At 40.4% G+C, this 21,078-nt stretch overlaps 1 protein-coding gene across 9 annotated transcripts in view; it reads right to left on the reverse strand.

The window, feature by feature from the left end:
* USP22 (ubiquitin specific peptidase 22) overlaps positions 1 to 21,078 on the reverse strand; it is a 92,157-nt gene that overhangs the window by 25,790 nt on the left and 45,289 nt on the right. For all 9 annotated transcript variants that reach the window (XM_051632132.1, XM_051632131.1, XM_051632124.1 and 6 more), the window contains 2 exons: positions 20,736 to 20,837; positions 1,146 to 1,315 (listed from right to left, as the gene is read on the reverse strand). In XM_051632132.1, the coding sequence (XP_051488092.1) occupies positions 1,146 to 1,315; positions 20,736 to 20,837 (272 nt within the window). The remainder of the gene's footprint in view (positions 1 to 1,145; positions 1,316 to 20,735; positions 20,838 to 21,078) is intronic.

Consider the following 21,078-nt stretch of genomic DNA (forward strand, 5'->3'; position numbering starts at 1 on the left):
CGTATGAGTAGAAAACTTGGTACTGGAATGGCTAAGGGAGAATTTACCTTGCATCTATATTCCAATCACCTGCAATGACCAAAAAGAACAATCTCTGGTGAAAAAGACACAGAAGTAAAATCAAATTGAAGATCACAAGAAAAAGCTATTTTAGGTTGGTCTCAGTTTGGATGAAGTCCCATGACAGCAGAAACACACAAGACATGCTCTGTGTACAGACATCTCCAGCCATCATAAATGCTCTGTGACACCATGGACTACAGCTTTTTTTTTTTTCCTTTGCTTTTTTTTGTTGGTTTGGGGTTTTTTTAATCTTACCAAGAAAGCAGATCTGTCACTGGGAAAGGCACAGGACTGGATTTGTTTGTTTTTAAAGACTTATCTTAAAACTAGAAGCCCATGTCTAGCCAGAGCCCTTACGGCACTGATGTGGTACTAAGATAGTTAATAAAACTCTTTCACTATTTATTAAGGAAATTAGTCTGGCTCCTACAGCACAGACCAGAACTTCAGGGAAAAGCACAGTACAAAGCCAGTCACCCAAGTGAGCAAGGGGAAGAGTAGCTCCTATATGGAAGCTCTGAACTGTACCAACACTTTCATTTTCTACATCCTCCTGCCCATTAACAGGTTTCCACGTAAGAGGTGATAACAAAGATGTTTCTCCCTGGTAGAAAGCACTGAATCAAGATCTTTAAAATATTTATACAGACCTACATAACCTAGTGCCTTAAACCACAAGGCTATATGCTATTACCTTACTCCTATTATCACCCAAAGAGCCTGTGACATATTTTCCAGCTACAACTTACACCTTTAATTAAAACACACATTCAGCTTTAAGACTAGACTTACAGATCAGTCTCAGAAGAGCAGGCAGCACTGTAATTATTTCCAACATCAGCTTTGCCTAAACAAAGGTAACTTAAGAATAGGACTTGAAAGGCCAAAAGCTTCCTTTTTCAGTAGTCTGGTATTTCTGATAGGAGGGTCTCACTCAATCTTTACTGCTCTGTTTTGCCACACCTTGAAGGGAAACTTAATCTGTATTCCTTCTATATTTGCAAATACAACATGATCCCTTTTGGGGCAAGAAACAGCCAGAATGTGTGGAAAAGCAATGGTGCTCAGCAAACAGCACTCACCTCCTGAAAAAGCGTAGACATTTCACAGACCAGACATGAGCTGGGGCTTTGCATTTCACATTTGTGCCTGTCGGAGAGGAAGAAATCTCGCAGCAGTGGAGTGTGGGTAAGTGCCTGGACAATACAGTTCATAAAACATGTGTTCCCAAGATTGATTAGCCCTCGTAGACCTATAAAGACAGAAGGGGGAGGGGATGCATAAGCATTATCAAGTTAACAAAATGGTTTATTTGCATTTTTATATAGTCTTCATAATATTGCCACAGATTTACTGCATATGCGCAGCTCCAAGTACACAGCTTTATGCTGGGCTAGGGAGGCTATTGGTTCTGATGTACTGGAGGCACAGCTGCTACAAACCTTCTGACCTACACTGGGATTTGTTTTTGTAAATTCTCAGAAGGAAGGAAACCTCAAAGTACACCAACACCAATAGCATTGTTTTGCAATGGTTGTTTTGCCCTAGATCACAACATGTCCCCTCCCCAGGCTGATACCAAAGTGCAATGACAACTGGTTAAGTCACTCCAGTATGAACAATACAATTAAGTAAATCAATACATAAGTTTTCAGATAGTTTAAAAGGCTTTCCCTCGTGCAGGTCACAAAGCCAGAACAAGGGTTTTGTACTGTTATAATACAACAATCATCTAGGACAGGCAGCAAAGGAAACAGCCTTGACAAAACAAAGTCAGGCTGTGACATCCACTGCAGTCTTAGCAGGTGCTTTTTTTGTATGTAACAGAGATGCAAACAAGACAACCTTACAGAGAAACTAAACAATACTAGTTCCACACTTGTTTTAGCTAAGTTAAACATTAAACTACAGCAGACATCAAAAATACCAACTTGGCATAAGAGGATTCATCACACCTTAAGTCAAACATTCAGTAATGCCCAGAGACGATTTCTTGTGCTTGGAAACCAAGATGGTTACAGGAAAGCTCTTTTGTTGCACAACAGAAGAGAGGTTAGGAGTGGGGAAAGCTTTTCAGTCATTTGCAAAGTCTAAGTGAGAAGAAAAACATGCTCAAATCCTTGAGTATTCTTCAAAAATGTTAACATTATACCACCATACAGGAGTGCTAAATGAGAAGGGCATCAGGTGGACAAGAATGCTTATTTTTAATCAGAAACTTACTTTGAAACAAGATAAAAACGCACCAATAGATACAAGTCTGGCATTAACTTAAAATTAACATAGTCCTCTTGTTAAAAATAAATGGCATTACTACACAGATGTGAATGAAGTAACAGGATTACTTGATGGAGAATGAAGAATTTCCTTGTCATTCCATGAGAAAAATAAAAGGATCAGCTGGCAATGCTGTGGTAATTAAAAATGGTGCAGTTCCCTTGCAGTACACCAGATAGTGCTCAAAGGGCTCTTTAGCATCTTTCAGCAGGAGGTGGTGTGGTGCAGTTGCTAAGTTACCAGAAAGAAACTGGGCACTGCCTCAGCTTGTATTGCACACTGAGCTGTAGGCAAAGGACACAGAGCTCTCCAATTTTTTTTCCTGTACCTCCTGCAACACCATCCTCCTTCCAACAGCTTCTTGTTGCTTCCATTTACTCAAGGCGCAGGAGGAAGTTTCTCGTTATACTGCAATAACTTCTACTGGGCAGAAAGCAATTATTGCAATTATTGGCTTTATTTTCATGCTGGGAGGCAACGAGTGTATGCACAACATTAGCAAAGTGTTAAACAATTAATTTGTTGTAGCAGCTTGAAATACAGTGTGTGAAGCTTCGAATTTGTAGACAATCCGTTTTGAAACCAGTCTACAGGTGTTTGCCAACAATATCCCAACAGGAGGTGTTCACGCTGTGCAAGTGGAGAGATGTCTGGTTGGTACCTCTTGCCTACCTCTGCCCTGTATTTTCCACTTAAAACTTACTGGTTTTATTGAAATCACAGACTGTGCAAACAGAAGCCTGTAAGGCTCCCTGCACATGCCTGAGTGCACCAGGGTATTCTGAGCAGCAGAGGAGTCCTTCCCTATTTCTCTCTGGAAAGCTCAGTCCCTCTGGTTAGCAACAGAATTCAAAGTCAGCCTGCACAGCACAGAAGACCAGTGGAAAACCAGTAGTACCATCTAGAGACTCACCCTAGCACTTTTCTTCTTGGTATCTAATTAAGCAATCACAAGTGAAAGCAAACACATAAAGGCAGCTTTTTGGAATCATTTATTAAGCATCATTTATTTTACATGCCTGTGGCTGGACCTTCTTTCCCTTTGACCACAAGAATCAAATCTTCCTCAGTGTTGCCACCACCAGAAGACTAGTTACAGGCACCAAACTCAGAAGGCTCTCTTGGTTTACTCTACTTGCTTGGTCTTTTGATGTCAGCTTTTCATGCATCTAAATGGAGTCCTTCATAGGCTGTGGCTCCATTGGAATGAACCCAGACAAAATAACCTGCAAAACAGACAAGGCTGAAATGTGAATACTCCAAACCCTAATAAAAAAATATGGTGAATGTAGCAAAACATGAGAACTTACTTGGCTGAAAAGGGAAAGATGTAAAGGACTATACATCAATCTGATCCTTGAGGGAGCAATGACTGCAGCTGCTACACTGTTTCTTAAACTGACACTTGAAAGGGAACTGGTATGAAGCACTGAGCTACAGCTCAGATATTGCTTAACTAAATGAAGCACCTTGGAAAAGATCAAAATTTATTGTAGGTAAAACTAAAGAGCTGACAGAACTCAGAACACATCCTCTTCTGCTTAACTTTTATGGGAGAAAATGAGTTTTGTTGGAAAATTGAGTTTTGTTGGAAAGAAAAACAGCTAAAAATTGAAGCCTATACAGCATTCTGGTCTATAAAACACTATGAATGTAAAAGACTTGTGTCTGCCCCACCTATTCCCTCCCCATGTATAAAACCTGGCAATATTTAACTGGAATAGTCAAGCATTGCAACATGTGGCTCATAAATTAACAGAAATATCATGTGCCAACACCTCAGATGCAGCAGTCCACTTTTTGAGCATCAACAATTGTCTCCACCAGCATCTGATCAATGGACCTGATTTGTAGACAGCAGAGGGCTAACAGCCTGATTGCCAAGAGGATCCAGGATTCTAGTAATAAAGTTGTGGTACTTTGGAAATTTCTGCTGTGTTTCACGGTGTTATATTTATTTTTATTTCTTATGAACTGTTTCTGAAATGAGCAAGAGCAACACTGAGATACTTAGTATGTTCTACACACACACATGTGCTCTTGTGCCAAGTGCAGTTAGCAGAAAAGCTTTGTTTCACTGCTGAACTTGCTGATATTAATGTAAAGAGTGGAATAGGTAAATATTGCTGTCAAGACAAAATTGTCACATATGGTATAATCATTAAAGAATACCCTTTAATCATCATGCATGTGTAGGACCACTGCTCTCATTCCATCACATGCTGGACAGGCAGGGTGTAAGCAAAGCAGCAACAAATCTACTTGTGCAGTGTCCTGAGCACAGGGAAACCCATCTGGGAAAGTCTTTTTACATTCAAGTATCAAAACTAGGTTCTAAGCAGCTGGCTTACCTTTGTCAGCTTCAGTTCTTCCATCTTATTCCAGTAAGGGGCTTTCTTTGTTCAAATGCTCAAAGCAATAGATCTGCAATACTGGGCAACAAGGCTTGTTGTGATGCAGGGAGATGCACAACACTGGTTCTGCAAGTCCACCCACGCAGGAGATGAAAAAACCAAAACAAGATAAGGAAATTCCACTTCTCTGTGAAATGCAACTCCACAGCTAGTAAAGGTGGGGAAGTGGGGAAATGAGGGGACCACACAAGAATACAAAATGCAGAAAAAACAATCAGGTGCTTGCCTTGCTCCCCTGGGAGAGGTTCTTTTTGTCTCTAAGCCTAGGCTTTGTGCTGGGATAGGAAACAGCAGCCAAACCAGTCTGAACAAATATTACCACACAGAAACCTGTGATTTATTTGAATGAAAGTTTTGGAACACAGGTCACTATATAAACAACGAGAGAGAATCAGGAAATCATTCAGATGCACTGAAGCACAGCCAGCTTGAGATCCTTTTTTCATCAAATACAGGTTGGCAACACCTTAGAGCTGATTTTTGCCCCATGTCCACAGGCCCTCCCAGTTCCCCATCTGGTGTTGATGTTTTTTCCCCAAGTTCCATCAGACAGCAGAAGCTGAGGAAGTGCTCATTGAATCATTGAGAGTTCAACACAACCCCTGGAAACAAAGTGTCACATGACAATGAAGATTTCTAGAACAATTTTGGGTTTTCATGCTATGTGTTCACACAACAGGAATTGCAACATCGTTTAAGAACATCTTTCTGAAAATGTCTTAACTGCCCCACTTTTTAGCACTGAAAAGTAAACCCAAATTGACCCTCAGCTCTCATATTTCAGGTGCAGACCATAACCCATCCCATCAGGATGTCTCTGTCAGAAAGACTGGTGCCAGCCAGGCCAGCACACTACTGTTCCACTTGCATGCTAGAAGCAGCACAGTTTTGCTAATGGGGTTAGTCATGGCAATTCTTCTCCAAAGATCATCCCTTTTGAAATAATAGTAATTTAACAAATACACATTTCAGAAAGCAGCAGTATCCAGACACGTGAAATTACAAGTCTACACAGGAAAATCAGAGAATCACTTAGGTTGGAAAAGACCTTTAAGATCATCAAAGTCCAACCATCAACCCTACTCTCCCAAGTCCAGCACTGAGCCATATCCCCAAGCACCACATCTAGATGACTTTAAAACACACCCGGGGATGGGGACGCAGCCACCTCCCTAGGCAGCATGTTCCAATGTCTGACAACCCTTTCAGTGAAAAAGCTCTTCCTAATGTCTAGTCTAAACCTCCCCTGGAGCAGCTTGAGGCCATTTCCTCTTGGTCTAACCCCTGTTACTTGTGAGAAGAGACCAGCTCCTACCTCTTTACAACCTCCTTTCAGGTAGTTGCAGAGAGCAATGAGGTCTTCCCTCAGCCTCCTTTTCTTCAGACTAAACAGCCCCAGTTCATGACTTTCTGTGACACTAGTGACCACGTCAGCTGTCAAAAAAATAACCATGCAGTTTTGGTGAATTTATTCCACACAACTTCAGCTGAAGTATCCTCAGTAGCTGCAGGAAACCCACCAGTAACTGAAGAAGAAGGAATACTAAGTCAAATGGCTTAGAACATTTTTTCAAAAGCAAACTTACCAGTGACTCACAGAGCTATTAAATTAATTTGACAACAGTTTAAGAAAAAGCTACACAAACCTTTGCCACAGCCAAGTTAAGTGAAAATATTTCAACCATTTGATCTTCAAAACTAACCTCAAAATTCAACATCTCTACCCCCAGCAAACACACAGCATGTGATCTACCAGGAAAGAAAAAACAATTGGAGGATGGAGGAAAGAACAAAAAAATGGTCCTTGAGCACAACCTGAACTCCCAAAAAAGTTTAAGTTGTATTCTTTAAATTTGAAGTTTTATAACCTTGCTTTAGGATTTGTATAAAACTTGCACATGCAGACAGTTTGACCACATTAAGTTTGTATTTTAATAGGAAATCTTGGACATAACATTCTCAAAAGTTATCTTGACATGCACCCGAGTTCTGCCAACCAGGTCTTGTACTTTTTCCACCCTAAGATACACGGAAAAGTATGAATTTATCCCTTCAGTAATAAGCCACCCTTTTTTAGGTATTATGCATTCTTTGTATTGCAGAAAGGTATCACAACAGAAACCAGGGGTTTTGCTTGTTTTTAAACACTGAAAATTATATTAAAAAATAAAACAGAGCCCAAAAGGGCTTTGATGAAGAACACAGAAGGATGGTAACAATTGTGTGAGCTGGGACAGGGATGGACTGAAACAGCCATCAGCACCTACAGTGTAGCACTTTGCTAGGAGGAAGCCTGCAACAACCAGGAGGGATGCAAGCCCAGGAGCATTAAGGAACAGCACAAAGATGAGGAGACCATCCCCTCTGAGCAGTGCTGAGCAGCACTGAGCAGCAAGATCAGGGACACCCAGGCTGCAGCTCCAGGCTTCTTGCCATTGGATCTCCTCCTTGCTCTGACCCCCTCTCACTCAGCAGGCTTTTCACCTCAACTGCCCACTGAAACCATCTTCCCAAGCCTCCACAGGCTCTTCCTCACCAAAGGCATCCTGCCCTGTCCCTCAGCTGATCAGCACTAGGTTACAAACTAGACTGCTTATTACCACCCTCTTCCTCCATCCTTAACCATCCTCAGCAGGTTGGGACAACTACTTGAGCAAGTGCTCTCCAAACAGATTCACTGGTCCAAACTGGTTAATCAGTAAGTCTTTTTTAAATAGGACCTTTTACAGCACCAGCAGGGGATTCCATGACAGATCAAAGAAATCAAGATGAACACTGAGGGCAATAATCTTTCCTCTCTGGGTTCCTGCTGAGCCAGGTGTAAATGTGAAGTTCCCCTGTGCTTGTTTTTTTGACTTGGCTCCTTTTCTCCAGATCTTCAAGGCTGCCAGGTTAGTCACTGCTTATTTTGAATCCTTGTAAATCTCTTCTGAAACAAACCACCTTTCTTGAGCTACACCACCACCCACCCCCTCAAGTGATTCAATCACCAAGAGGCACAGCCTGGAGAACAACTCTGCTTCTACCTGGCTTTTAAGTGAAGCCTTTTAAAACCTCAAGCCAGAAGAAAGTTCTAGAGCAGTGGTTTTGAACATGTAAAAAGAGATTTGTGATATATGTTTTCAATTTGTAGGTTATATTCTAGATATTCATATAAATTTTTTTTTTATTATTACACAATTAAATTATCTAAAAATACCTATTAAATACCATGTATACATTTATGTGCATCATGATTCACAGGCCACATTGAATCCTGCAGCTCTGGGAGGTTGGGAGGATGACAGGGCACACTATTTAGATAGTATTGTTATACAAATTTGGATTTATTTTTCCTGTTTTAATTACAAACAAGTACTTTCATTTGGCACTGAAAGGAGTCCATTAAAAAGCCAGAACCTTCCATCCAGAAGCCCTAATAAATACACACATGCACTCTGGTGCAGTGGGAGGTCACATACTTGAATTTAGATTCTGATCTGTGCACACACCATTGGGGGGAACTGTAAATTAGGTCCATTCTGTAGAGTACTGGGATTACAACAGAAAGTAAATGTATCTGTATTTATCAGCACTGCTTACCCAATCCAAACACACCAGAAGAATGAGGTGTTTTTTTTTTTCTTTCCACACACAGACCTAATGTTGGCAGGTTTCCACTTGAATTTAAAACATGGAAGACACTGAAAGCAGAACCAGTCAGTTTAAGACTGTGCAGAACAACTCCTGCTAATAAGAGAAAATAAATTATAGGGCTATTTTAGATACACTGCATCCACATTTACCCACCCTACACAGACAGAAAGGTAATTACACCAGAAAATGCTTTCTGGAAGGAAAAAAAGTATTTTAGGAAAAAAAAAAGTGCATTCTAAATGAAGATCCATCTCCAACCTTGCAATTTCTGGCAAAAGTATTCTGGAGCACTGCATTTTTTCCATTAATACTGAAATAACAGATTACTCAATAGAAAAAAAAGTCTGCTTATGTGTACAAAATGATACTGTCCTTGAGTTTGTTTCCAGTTGAAAATCCTGAAGTCCAGCCACAATAGATGGTACACAGGAGGAAAGAAGTATTTGCCATGAATGGGACATGTACAGCAAAATCATTAACTGCTGCAAGAAACAGAATATAGTGAGAATTCCTCCTTGTATGTACCACCAGCACCAGAAGACAAAGACTATTTATTTAGATGGATGAATCACCCAAACCCAGAAAGCTCTCAGTTTCAAGATGTCACTGCTGTACAAAGCAAGTGGAACTCATCCCCACTACTCCTCAGTTTTCTTATTAGCACAACTTTACCCAGAGGCAAAGATGAGTTGGTTGGTCCCGTTAAAGGAATTATCCAGACATTATTTGCTCTATACCTGAGCAACTGACAACTCAAAAAACCAAAAAGTAAAATAAAAAGAGAAATATATCCCATGCACTGAATGCAAGTTGTGACCTTAACTCAATGCTCTATCACATACTTTTTTTTCTTAAAATACTCACTACTGGCCAAGGGCAGTTTTGCTTTTAGAAGAGAGTCACTTCCTCACCTTTCAGATTAGCAAATAGTTGAAAAAACCCAAGTGAACATGTAATTTCATATTTCCCAATTTTATGTCTGTAAGACGAATCTCATGTTAAGTGTTATGACTTGAGCACAACACTTAACTGCATGATCAAGGACTTCCTTCAGGTTCACCTGACAACTTGAAGTCTCTTTTTTGGTTAATTTCTTGCATACTTGTGTACAACTGGACAGTTCTGGAGGGACCCTGACATCCACAGCAGACTTTACAGATTTATCCTTTTTTTTTTTTCAATGTTGAGTTAGGATTGCTGTTCAAAAGTCGTTGTTTTCACTCTTTTTCTCCTTTAAAAAAAACAACAAGCAAACAAAGAGTGAACAAAAAGCAATAAACCCATGAAAAGTTCCCAACAGGAAAGAACCTTCCTACATTGAATTGTCATGGTATTTGCACAGCAGTGTTTGTAGCAGCTGAACTTCTGCACTGACTTAATGGGGATCAAGACACCAATGATGGTTTTTCCCACTGTTTAGTTTGTCCCCACCCTTCTTAGTTAACAGGGAATTGACTGCATGCCCTATTTTCATTCAATAGCTTCAGTGGCATCACATCATATCCACTTACAGAAGGGACAAACTGTATCAAGACAGTCCCAACATAACTGGAAGACAGAACAATAATTCAAGATCAACTTGTTAAATGGAAGAAACTATCTGAAATAAATTCAATTCAATAAAAACAATTGTGAAGTTTAAAAAGAAAAATTAAGTGGGCAAACACAAAATAAGGAGCAATGGCTATAGTAACTCCACAGAAATGACTTAACACTGTGCTGCAGTTCTGAGACAATCAGCATTTTGCAACTTAACAGGAATATAAGAAGGCCTGGGAGTTAATTATTCTGCCCTGGTGATAGGAAAACATCAGCTGAATGATGGTCTGGAACTGAGCACCCATTTTAAGAGATCTATGCAGACTGGGGAGAAGTTGAGAACATGAATGAAAATTTGCATTAAATTATTATTTGAGACTGGAGCTACAACTGAAGAACCCACTGGTTGAGTTAATTAATTAAAAAAAGATAGTGCTGATGGAGGAACAGCCAGGCTGACAATTTTCAAGTATGTTACAGGCCACTGCAAAGAGGACTGTAATTAACTCTTGTGGCCTACCAAAGCTATAATAAAAAAAGACTGAGCTCACAAGGAGTGAAATTTAATTAGATATTAAAAATAATTGTCTCACAGTTAGAAAACATTGCAACAAGGGAGTCTGGGACTTCCAGTCGTTGGAGTGGTTCCAAAAGCAGCTCTGCCAGCCATCAGGAACAGCCCAGTACATTGACCCTGACTCAGAAGGGGTCTGTAACATCCCCTCCACTTTTTCACCCCACGACTGCTCACAAATCCAGACTAATGTTAAGAGTGACTCAAAACACAGGCACAGGCTTTGACAGGGGGGGAAAGGTGAGGGCAGTTTCACAGGACAACTAAGCCTATCAAACAGCTCCTTGAGGCCAAAAGGGATTGCTCCCCTTGCCCCAAGCCAGCACCTGCCTGACTCTGGTCAGACCTGCCCATCTGACAGAAGTAGTTGTCTCACCTTGAGGGGATGAACTCACCACTTGCAAACAGTGATGAGTCTTTGACCCCTTTGAGCAGGTTCACACAGCTCACCACAGGCCATGACACAAGGCCAGTGCCAGAATGAGGAAGGGATGCAGGAATTGTCCAGTGGAGTACAACCAAAAACAAGAAGTGCAGCTTTTTATACCATTATTGCACAGGTGAAACAAACCCCAAGCCAGACAACAACTCCCAGTCATACACCGTGTGCCAGACACAGGGTGTATAGCACTCTGTGCTATACTTAAAATGTCCATCTTTGAATCAATCCACAAACTAATGATGCCAAAAGATGAAGGATTCCACAGCCCAGAGAAGCTTCCAGTCCACGCTCCCTATCATTTCATTTACCTGGAGATGCTGGGAGTTCAGCAGTACGTGCAAGCCTGATTCTCCAGAAGAGTACTGACCCATTATTTTTATTTCTGTTTTGTCCAGGCTTAAAGCACTTCAAACAAGGCAAGTGGTCTCTGTGAACACTGGGCACAGTACAACAGGCCATGAAGATACAGCCTGTCATTTACTTTGCAGTCACTGTATCCTTGGGTTATGACCAAGCACACAGATGAGGTAGGAGCACTTGATGTCCTTTAAGTTCTCATCTTTCTGATTTGATGGTAATTTTGCTCATGTGTGGACACTCAGCCTGGTAAAATGAATCAGCATTCCTAAAATATCTCACAATACAAACAAACAAACCTCTTAAGCTTCATTTTTCATGTAGGCCATGTAAACAGAGAAGCTATCTCAAGCAAGACAAAGGACTCCAAGTATTTTTCCCCTGTGAATTTAAATTAAGAAACATGCTTCCAAAACAAAACAAAGTGAGTGTTTTTTGACCAAACGACTGAAAAGTGCATTGAACCTCCCACTAAAATCAGAGGAAAGTTAGGTGTAGAAGATCTTGAGAAGTCACCTGGTCTAGCCCTCTCCCTCAAAGCAGAATTATCACCACCAGTATTATTCCTCACAAATCCCTGAATTGTTCTTACAACTCTCCAGTGAAGAGACCCTGCCATACCCCCAAGACACTTGTATTCTGAAGTGTTCCAGTGTCAGTAAATAAATTAATGTAGAATTTAAGAGCAGCAACAACATTGATATGGAAGATACACAGACCATGAAATCTACAGATAAGCTCCTCTACTAGTAGTATTAGAGCTTTTGAATTAGAGTACATTATTTTAACACTTTAAATAGCAATAGCTTTACAAAAGCTCCTAAAATAAGTGAGGAGACATGTCCATGATACTGTGGTATCACTGGTTTTCTCCACTAGACATTTCTGTGCACCCGAGTATGGCATGAGCCATTTCACCATATGCTTCCTTATGAAGAAAAAGTAACAGCTAGACAGAAACCTTCTGTGGGCCAGTTCCAGACATTGTGTCCCCAGCTGATCACAATTATAGTAGAAGGAACAGGTCAGAATATAAGTAAAAATACTTCCCTTTAAGAGTAAATATTCTGCTGTCTTTTTAGCTGTAGGGCACAACAACAATACTGATACAATCACACAAAGTTTCACTTGACAAATCCAGTAGGATACGTAGGATAAGTTATTCCAGGAACAATTTTTCCTGGCCAAGATATGAAGGTGAATTGCTTTTCCTGTACAAGCAACAGCTGCCTTGTATTGTAAGCATAAAGAATAACCAGAACTTAAATAAAAAAGCCAGGGAAAGGCCTTTTCATAAGCTAAGGTGACCTAGTTAACTCCACACCTAAGAGTTTTAATATATATATAAATGTAATAGGCATCTGTATGAATTTACTGTCTCCCATAGCCAAGCTGAAGTTTAAAACAATTGTGGGGCAGGAGGGGAGGGGGGAGCTAAAGCCAAGGATCTCTGCAGTGGGCAGGATTAGTTTTGAGTCTTTTGCTAAGTCACCTGGTGGGATGGGTGAGCACTCTACAAATAAAGGCCTGCCTTTTTCATTTCTTTCTTTCTTTCTTTTCCTTCAAAAGTAAGAACAATTTCAGGTTTTTTGTCTGTAATTTCTCATCTTCAGCATTTTGGCTGACCATCTGCAACGCAAAATTGCTCTTCTCTCTCAGGTGTATGAAGAAGACACCAAGGCATTGTGTCCTCAAAACCAGAAAGCTGTGCAGCATGTAATCATCCATGGCAATCATTTCTCTCTGTTGGATTCTATCAGCTGAAATGAGTAAGGCTGAAAAAGACATTAAGTTCTGCAGCAGAACTTGTACCAAACTTCTCTGAATTCCTATCTTGGCATATCAAGACCCACTGAACCAATTTTGTCTGTTGTGCTTCAACCTGATGCAATCTGTCAGGATGTCTTAGCAGAGAGTGAACACACTGGGGAACACACACATGCAATCTGGATCTCACATTTCCAGAACACGTAATAGAAGAAAACATTTTTCATATACAGGACTGGAAATAATCACATAATGCTTTGAAACTTAATAGTAGATTTGATTATCTGATCCCTGTAACACATGAAGATCAATCAGCTGGAGGGGGAAAATGAAACACTATGCACTCCAAACACACGTCCCATCAAGAGGCACATAAAGGTGCCTATTTCTGCACAGCAGAAAACATGACATGAAATGCAACATCTAGATATTGTCATTGCACAAAATGCCTTGGTTTAGCAAGGAAGCCAGAGCCTAAAGCAACTGCATAACTCAAAGAGGAGCCACCCTGTCTCACACACCTTTGAAAGGCATTCAAGTCTATGAACCAGAGCAATATTTGCAGGAAGGTCAGGGAGAACAGACAGAAGACAACCAGTATCAAAAAAGAACAGCAGCAGCCAAAGAACAGGAGCTGTGTTTGTCACAATGACTGAGGGATCGATAGGGAGCATCACGACAACCAGACTTTTAAAGCCAGTTACATTGTAGACCCTTTAAGGCCTTTTTATACAGCTACTGGATGGCAAAGGAAAAAAAAAAACTTCATGCAAAGCAAAATACTTCAAAAAAGGTGGCACAGAATAAAATATTCTCTTTGCCCTCCCCCAAAGCAGCCAAACTTAAAAGCTCAGTGAGATCTTGCATGATCTGCAGAGAAGACTTGCAGTGAGAATCCTGTGCAGATGGCATCTTTAAAGAACAAGAGCTACTCCCACTAAACTGACAAACTAAAATTCACACCCGCAGCCGTCCTTTCCCCCCAACATCACACCATATGCTGCCTACAAGTTTCTACCCTTCCTCAAAACAGATTTCACAAATTAATAACTTAAGGAGTAGGCTAACTGCCAACGGAATCAAATGCATCCAAATATATTAATATGCACAAATTATTGTTGATGAACTGGCACTGAGCTAGTCCAACAATCCACAACACACAAACCATGCCACATGCTGTTTATGCATGTTCCTGGTTTCAGTATAGACTGTGTCTACCTTCTGTCCATACAAAGCCCAACTCTAGGAGCAGATATAAAAAAGCAGAATGGAAGGTCATGGTAAACATAATCCAAAAGTGATCCACAAAAGAACAAAACTGGGATGGAGATACTGGCCTTGTTGAAAATGCTGCACTCTCTGCAATGGCGTGGAGTTAATCAGGTAATAAATCAGTAGTAAATCATAGAATCATGGAATGGTTTGGGTTGGAAAGGACCTTAAAGATCATCCAGTCCCAATCCCCTGCCATGGGCAGGGACACCTCCCACTAGACCAAGTCCCATCCAACCTGCCCTTGAACACCTCCAGGGATAGGGCTTCCACAGCTTCCCTGGGCAACCTATTCCAGTGTCTCACCACCCTCACACTCAGGAATTTCTTCCAAATGTCTAACCTACATCTCCCTTCTTCCAGTTCCAATCCATTCCCCCTTGTCCTCTCAATACAAGCCCTCGTTAAAAAAAAAAAAAAAAAAAAAAAAGAACTTTGTTTTTCTGGGTTGGGGTTTTTTAATAGTAAAAAAAAGCACCTTCTCATGCTAAGGGTGACCAAAAGAGCACCAGTCTGCAGCTTGGTGTGGTCAGGAACACAGGAGATGTACCTGCTGACCTCAGGGTTTGCTGTCGAGGGAGTGTGAGGTCTGCTGTTTGTTCTGCCAAACACAAAGCCAAGCACTTTTAGCACATCTGTTTTTCTGTAACCATCCACTGCTTTGATTTTTTTTTTTTAAGCCAGTGGAGCACTGCTTTCAAGAAACGCCTTGATAAATTTTCTTTGATTTTAAACAAAGAAAAATTACTTTATCTTACTCAGAAGGTCAGAACCAAGTTCTGGCTATACATTGCTGTTGGGTTTTTCCTGGAGAAGAAACCTCCCATTCCCATAAAAACCTGTTCAAGCAGATGATGACAAGTGACTACCAGTTACTGTATTTTTCATGTTAAAAGCCTTGTGTTTTGACTGCATCTTGAAGTTATATAATGTCTTAGTGAAGAAAGCACAGGGAAAAAAATTAAGTACCCTCAGTGAGAGAGGTAGGGCAAATAGTTGAGTCAGCAAACGTTTTACACTTGGTAGTTGAATCAGCATCCAGGAAGGGAGAAAAAGTCTTCTTTTTTTGTGCTGCTTCCTAGCTGGAATCAAATGATAGTGTTTCACCTGAAGTGCAGAACACAATTTCAGAGAAGTCAAACTGAAACACTATCTGTAAACTGAAAATGATGTGTATAGATCAGTAACAACCATGGATCCACTTTTTAAAAGTCCAGAGGAAGAGAATCAGGTTTGAGTTAGTAGTATGGAACATGACCTAAGCCCAGGATTAGGAATTTTGTCTTCTAAGGAATTTCACATTGTGAACCCACACAATCTATCTTCCTTTGTCTCAAATCCCCAAGAGCCACCTACAGTTACAAAATTAAAGTATATTCTATGCAAGTGATATGAACAGCAATTTTCCAAGACAGGATAACAGAAAAATTCAACCCCAACTGCAATTTGCTTATTTCACATGAGTAGTTTCAACTTCAGACAGTCTGTAGGGGTTGTATTTTAGGTAAATATCCCTGGATATAAGGATTCTGGCTTTACAAACTTCGATGCTCATGTCAGCATTTCTTCACCCACAATATTTTATATTATCAGAGCTGTGCACATGCCTGTACACTGGTGTCTCTCCCTGCTCTTATTCCCCCACTAATAAAACATGCAAACTAAGCTTTACAGGGAAGGAAAAAAAAAGTCAAACCATTCACCATTTTTATATTGTTAAAGAATTCTAAAACCTGTATGAAAACCCACTACTTCTCAGACAGCAAATATACCCAAAGGTTCTGCTCAGCTTGCTGTTCTGTTTTCAACTGAACTTCTCCCACATAAAGCCATGTAAATTAAAACCTTCCAGCAGACCCCTTAACCTAAGAACCTTTTAGGACATCACTGCAAAAGCTGTTTCCAGTGCCAGCCTTCCACCAAGCTCAAGCTTTAAGGTAACTTCTCCTTAAAAGTGTTCTTGACATTTTGTTAACTTTTACGGGACACAAAGCAAAGGCATGAGATTTATTCTGTACACAGATATTAAAACAAAACAAAACACCATCAAAACAAAAACAAATTAAAAAATTCAAAACAAAACAAAACAACCACAAAAAACCAAACACCAAAACAAAGTCCCAAATCACCAATCTTCAAGTATCCTACTTCTATGAGCTCCCAAGAATACTCCTGATCTACAAAAGAAGGTTTCTTCCACAATCCACAGACTACTGCAAGACGAACAAAAAAATGCTGGGAGGCCTAGCAAGGGCCACAAACTAGCCATGATTTCCTTGAATATATAGTTTTATTTTCCAAGCTATCTCACTGCTATTGCCTGGTAACTCCCTGGAGAAAAGATGCTCACTGGTTTATACACCTTTAAGCTACCGCTGCTTCTGCAGGAGCAGATGTGCTCCTGGTGGCTTGTCTAGAGAACCAGAAATATTTTCCAGGTCACTGTTCCCCTTCCCTTGCCACCTTGCCATGGGAGCTGTGCTGCAATATTTATTCCCCTGGTGCTGCTTTGTCCCATCACACTGCTTAGTGTCACACAGCTGCAAAAACCCACCTGCTACTCCCATGTAGCCAGTTTTGCCACCTCCCTCACACCTCATCATTCTTTCTGGGAAGGATTTGCTCTGTCTCCTCCAAAGACTATCAACCCCTCTGCCTTTTTGCAGCACTGCAAATGGGAATCCCAGGTGGCTCCTGCTAATTATCCATGTGCCTTGGGAGTCTAATTCTTCCTATTGTTAATATATCAATCTTCAGACACAAAGTCACTTCATATGCTAATCAGAGACCAGCTGATCCCAAGCTAATACTTCATGTACTCAGGAGAACTAATCTGCTGGGGGTATTAATGAAAGCAGAGCAAGACAAGCTTTGGAAAACAGTTCCTAAAAGGTACTGTATCACTTTCACTTCTAATCCAACTCCATAAGAAAGAATTTGCAAACTTGGAGCTTGGTTACTACCCTGACTTGCTGAAAGAAGCCTCTTCACAGACAAGAGGAGATTGGAACAAATAGATTTTCCTTTTATCCTGTTAGAACCTAATTTATTCAAAGTCCTGAGCTGATACTGCTACCAAGGAACATGTTTTTGTAGGCCAAGCTGACTATACACTCACTCTTCTTGAATGTTCTGAAATACAGAAACTCCATCAACATTGCAAGTCTGCTAGGACATCAGAAGATTAAATGCCCCACACAAAAAGAAAAACCAAACCACTATGCAAGGGTTTTTCATCATGGCTTCTTGCATGGAGATGGCTCAGTGTTTCCACTTGGTTAAGAGTGCATTCCAAGTTATTTTGAAGATGCTTATTGTGCAACATTGGGAACAGCCCTTTGTTTATATCCCAAAATGCTGGGATCATCCCAGTTTCTCTAGCCTGTAGCAGTGCCCAACATGAATTTTCATTTGCAGAGCAATTTGCTCAATGGCAAAATAGTGATTCAACCCAAGTTACCTACTCTGTCTTCTTACTAGCTGGAAAAATATCTGAGGTAGAAACACACACCACTTATTTAAAAGAGAATCAAGCAAAATTTACAGGTTTTTGTTGGAGTTTTTGTTGATTTTTGCAGGGCTTGGGGGGTTTTTTTTGAGGATATGAACAAGAAGTTCTTTCTTCAATGCATTTCACGTTGTCACCTAAGGGGAAACATCATCTAATTTCACTAAAACAAACACTTGGAGTTTTGCACAGTACTTCCTCTAATGAACCACCAGATCAATCCTCCATTATCACACATTCATTTCACGACTGCATAATCCTTCAGATTTAATTCATGGTGCCAATGAAAGACAAAGGATCTTGCAGCTGTATCAAAGTTCCAACAGCTCCAAAAGTAGCAGGCACATCCAGCTGTTTAAGAAGCATCCTGAGATTGCTACAAATCTGGAACAAAAGAGAGCTCTACATGCAAAGAAGGTTCTGCCATAGAATAAAACATTCACCTAAACTGAGTGTTGTGCAAGTAATACAGATGTAACAGGAAATACCTACGTGTGTTCTAGAGATAAATAACAAAGTTTAATGTATTTTCTTATTAGGAGTCAAAAACATACACAAGCCCTTCACACATAAGTTAAGCACAACCTTTCAAGGCCATGCCTGTCCAGGTTGCAGAGTGCTGTCCCAACTACTTTAGTTGTATTACTAATACACTTGTCTTACACAAATGCTGGACCAGACATTGGCACAGTAACCACTTGAGAGGGGGATGGCAGAGCAGGTAACCACGCTGCCTCCCTCCCAACTGCCCTCAGTGTCTCTCTGCAGGTAAGATAGAAAGCAGCCAACAACCCTGGCCTTGCTCTCTGCAAAGCTGTGTGAAGAGGATTTTATACAGAAGAGGCAGCTAGTTATGTTTTAACAGACTCTTGTAAACAGGACTGATCAACAGATGTGCAGTGCTTAGTACAGATGGTTATCAAACGGCATCTTCATTTTCAGAACCAATAAAACTGGATGCTGTGCCTATTCTCTGAGCCATTCATCTACCTCAGAAGATAAACTGGATAAACCCTAATATCTGCTATGGGATTGATAAAAACTTGATGTCAAAACAAATGAGTATTAGAAAAAGAGAAAGGGAAATGTCCAAATAATTGCAGCACTTCAGTCTGCATACAGGCTCTTCACTGATCTGAAGCTGCAAGCAGACAAGTCAATGTGAGGAAAGGGAAGGGAAAAAGACTCTGAAGCAGATATATATTTAGCATCAGGTTAGATGGAGAGAAAAGGCTCAAGGACAATGGCAGGTCTTTTCTCCCTTCAGCTAAACCCCCAATGTATTTTGGTGAAAGAAAGCTAGTCTTTTGCTTTTAACCATAGCCCAAAACTGCATTATGTCTCCTGGGTGCTTTGATACTTTTTTTTTTTCCCTTTCTAAATCTCAGCACATAGACAGCTCCAGGGCTCAGTAGGAGAAATTATTAAAAGCATGCCTGCAGAAGTAGAGAGATCAGTCATTCCCCCCATCCCCTGTGCTCTGTGAGCGCTCCCCAGCCCGTGCTGCGTGGATGAGATTTCATGCAAGCAGACGTGTCCTTTCAAAACAGACTGAAAAATTCAAAATCCTTTAAGAACAGGGATAGCATTCCTTCAGACTGGAACAAGGAGCACAGAAATGTGTTTCAGTTCTTCAGAAAGGTCACATTCACCTTCAGAATTCTATCAGGCATTTTCTTTGTCCGTGCAGTTCTGTTATCTGAAGTCTTTACAAAATATACTGGAGTTTCATCAACCACAAAACCCCAGTGTGAACATGTTGCAAGCAATCTCTGCCCAGCTGCTTTTCCCAAGGTTACTTCAAGTTTCCAAATGCCAGATGTTTCTCCTTCCTGCTCCACTACTGCAAATGCATAGGTCCCTTCTTTAGAATTACTATTCTACCTATTTCCAACTGACTCTGGGCTTCTCAGTTCATTGTTCCAAATAAATACAAACCTTTTGGATTCAATATACCTTAATGTATTAGAAACATGACATTAGAAAGTTTTAGCAATTTTGTTCAGTGTATTTTGACACAGGCAAGTGTGCTGAAAGCATGAAGTGTTCCCATAAAACAGTAAGTAGCTTACAAATTAGGAGAAAAGCTTTAAAGAGTTTGACTTCCAATTTTTATAGCTCCAGCCTTGTACCTTCATCATTAAAACATTACTCTGCATTTAACAGGATAGGAATAATAGCCAATAATCTTCATTAGAGCTTGTCAGGAAGCTGGTTTTAATTCCCTACTCCCCCAACCTAAAGACAGCAGGAAAAAATTGGAAAACTTAATTTTTATCACCCTTTCCCAAATATTCTCCAGCCATAAGCAGATATGCCCACATTTCAGAGTGTTCATTGCTCCAGAGTGCTGAGCTCCAAACATTCACCATTTGTTATGCATTTCAAAACTGCTATTTGACACAGACTGGATAATAAATTACGTTTTTTCAGAGTCAATATGAAATGGAAGAGACCCCATTTAGTTTAGAACATGAAGCAGAAAGGTATCACTGTGCTTATTCTGCCTGCTAAAATTAGGTTTGCCAGCAAACTGCTGGAGTTAAGGATAGAGCTGAACCACCTTCATACACCTGCACGGGATCTCTGGTGAGGAATGAGTTGAGGAAACATCACTGATTTCTGCTGAAGTCTTTAAATGCACATTGTCAAAGAAAGTTCTGTTATGCAGCTGTTAGAGTAATCATCACTGTACCTGAACCACAGAGCAAATATCCTTCCAGAGTGAGAAAAAGGCTGTGTAAAATAAACTTACTTTGTTACTCCGTTGGTTAAGGAAATCCACAACAATCACCTCCGGGCAAAAATATTTATGGAAAAGCACCACAGAACTTTGAACATGCAAGTGGCTGAGAATCAGCTCTGGAAAAGGTGTCTAGAACTTACCTATGGTGCAGTTTGTGGTTATTTTTCTCCGCTTGGGGTTGTGTCGTAGCAATTCTAACTCTCGCTTGGTTGGCTCCCATGTTGAATACTTCTCTCCAATGCCTAAGCAGAGGAAAAGAAAGTTTCAGGGAGTTGTTTAGTAAATGGATTAAAACCACTGCTCAAGTGAAAACTTTCAACATGCTGTCCATTAAGTTGGATTTCATCTATGTACAACTACAAGAGATGGATTTTTTTTACCTTCCCCCAAAAAATATTGTTCAGAAAGATATCCCAGTGCAACAGGGTTGGATCCAGATGTTTTTTTAGGTCCCTTCCAACCCAAACCATTCTATGATACTAT

This window comes from Apus apus, chromosome 14 (genome assembly GCF_020740795.1).
Source record: "Apus apus isolate bApuApu2 chromosome 14, bApuApu2.pri.cur, whole genome shotgun sequence".
Lineage (NCBI taxonomy): Eukaryota > Metazoa > Chordata > Aves > Apodiformes > Apodidae > Apus > Apus apus.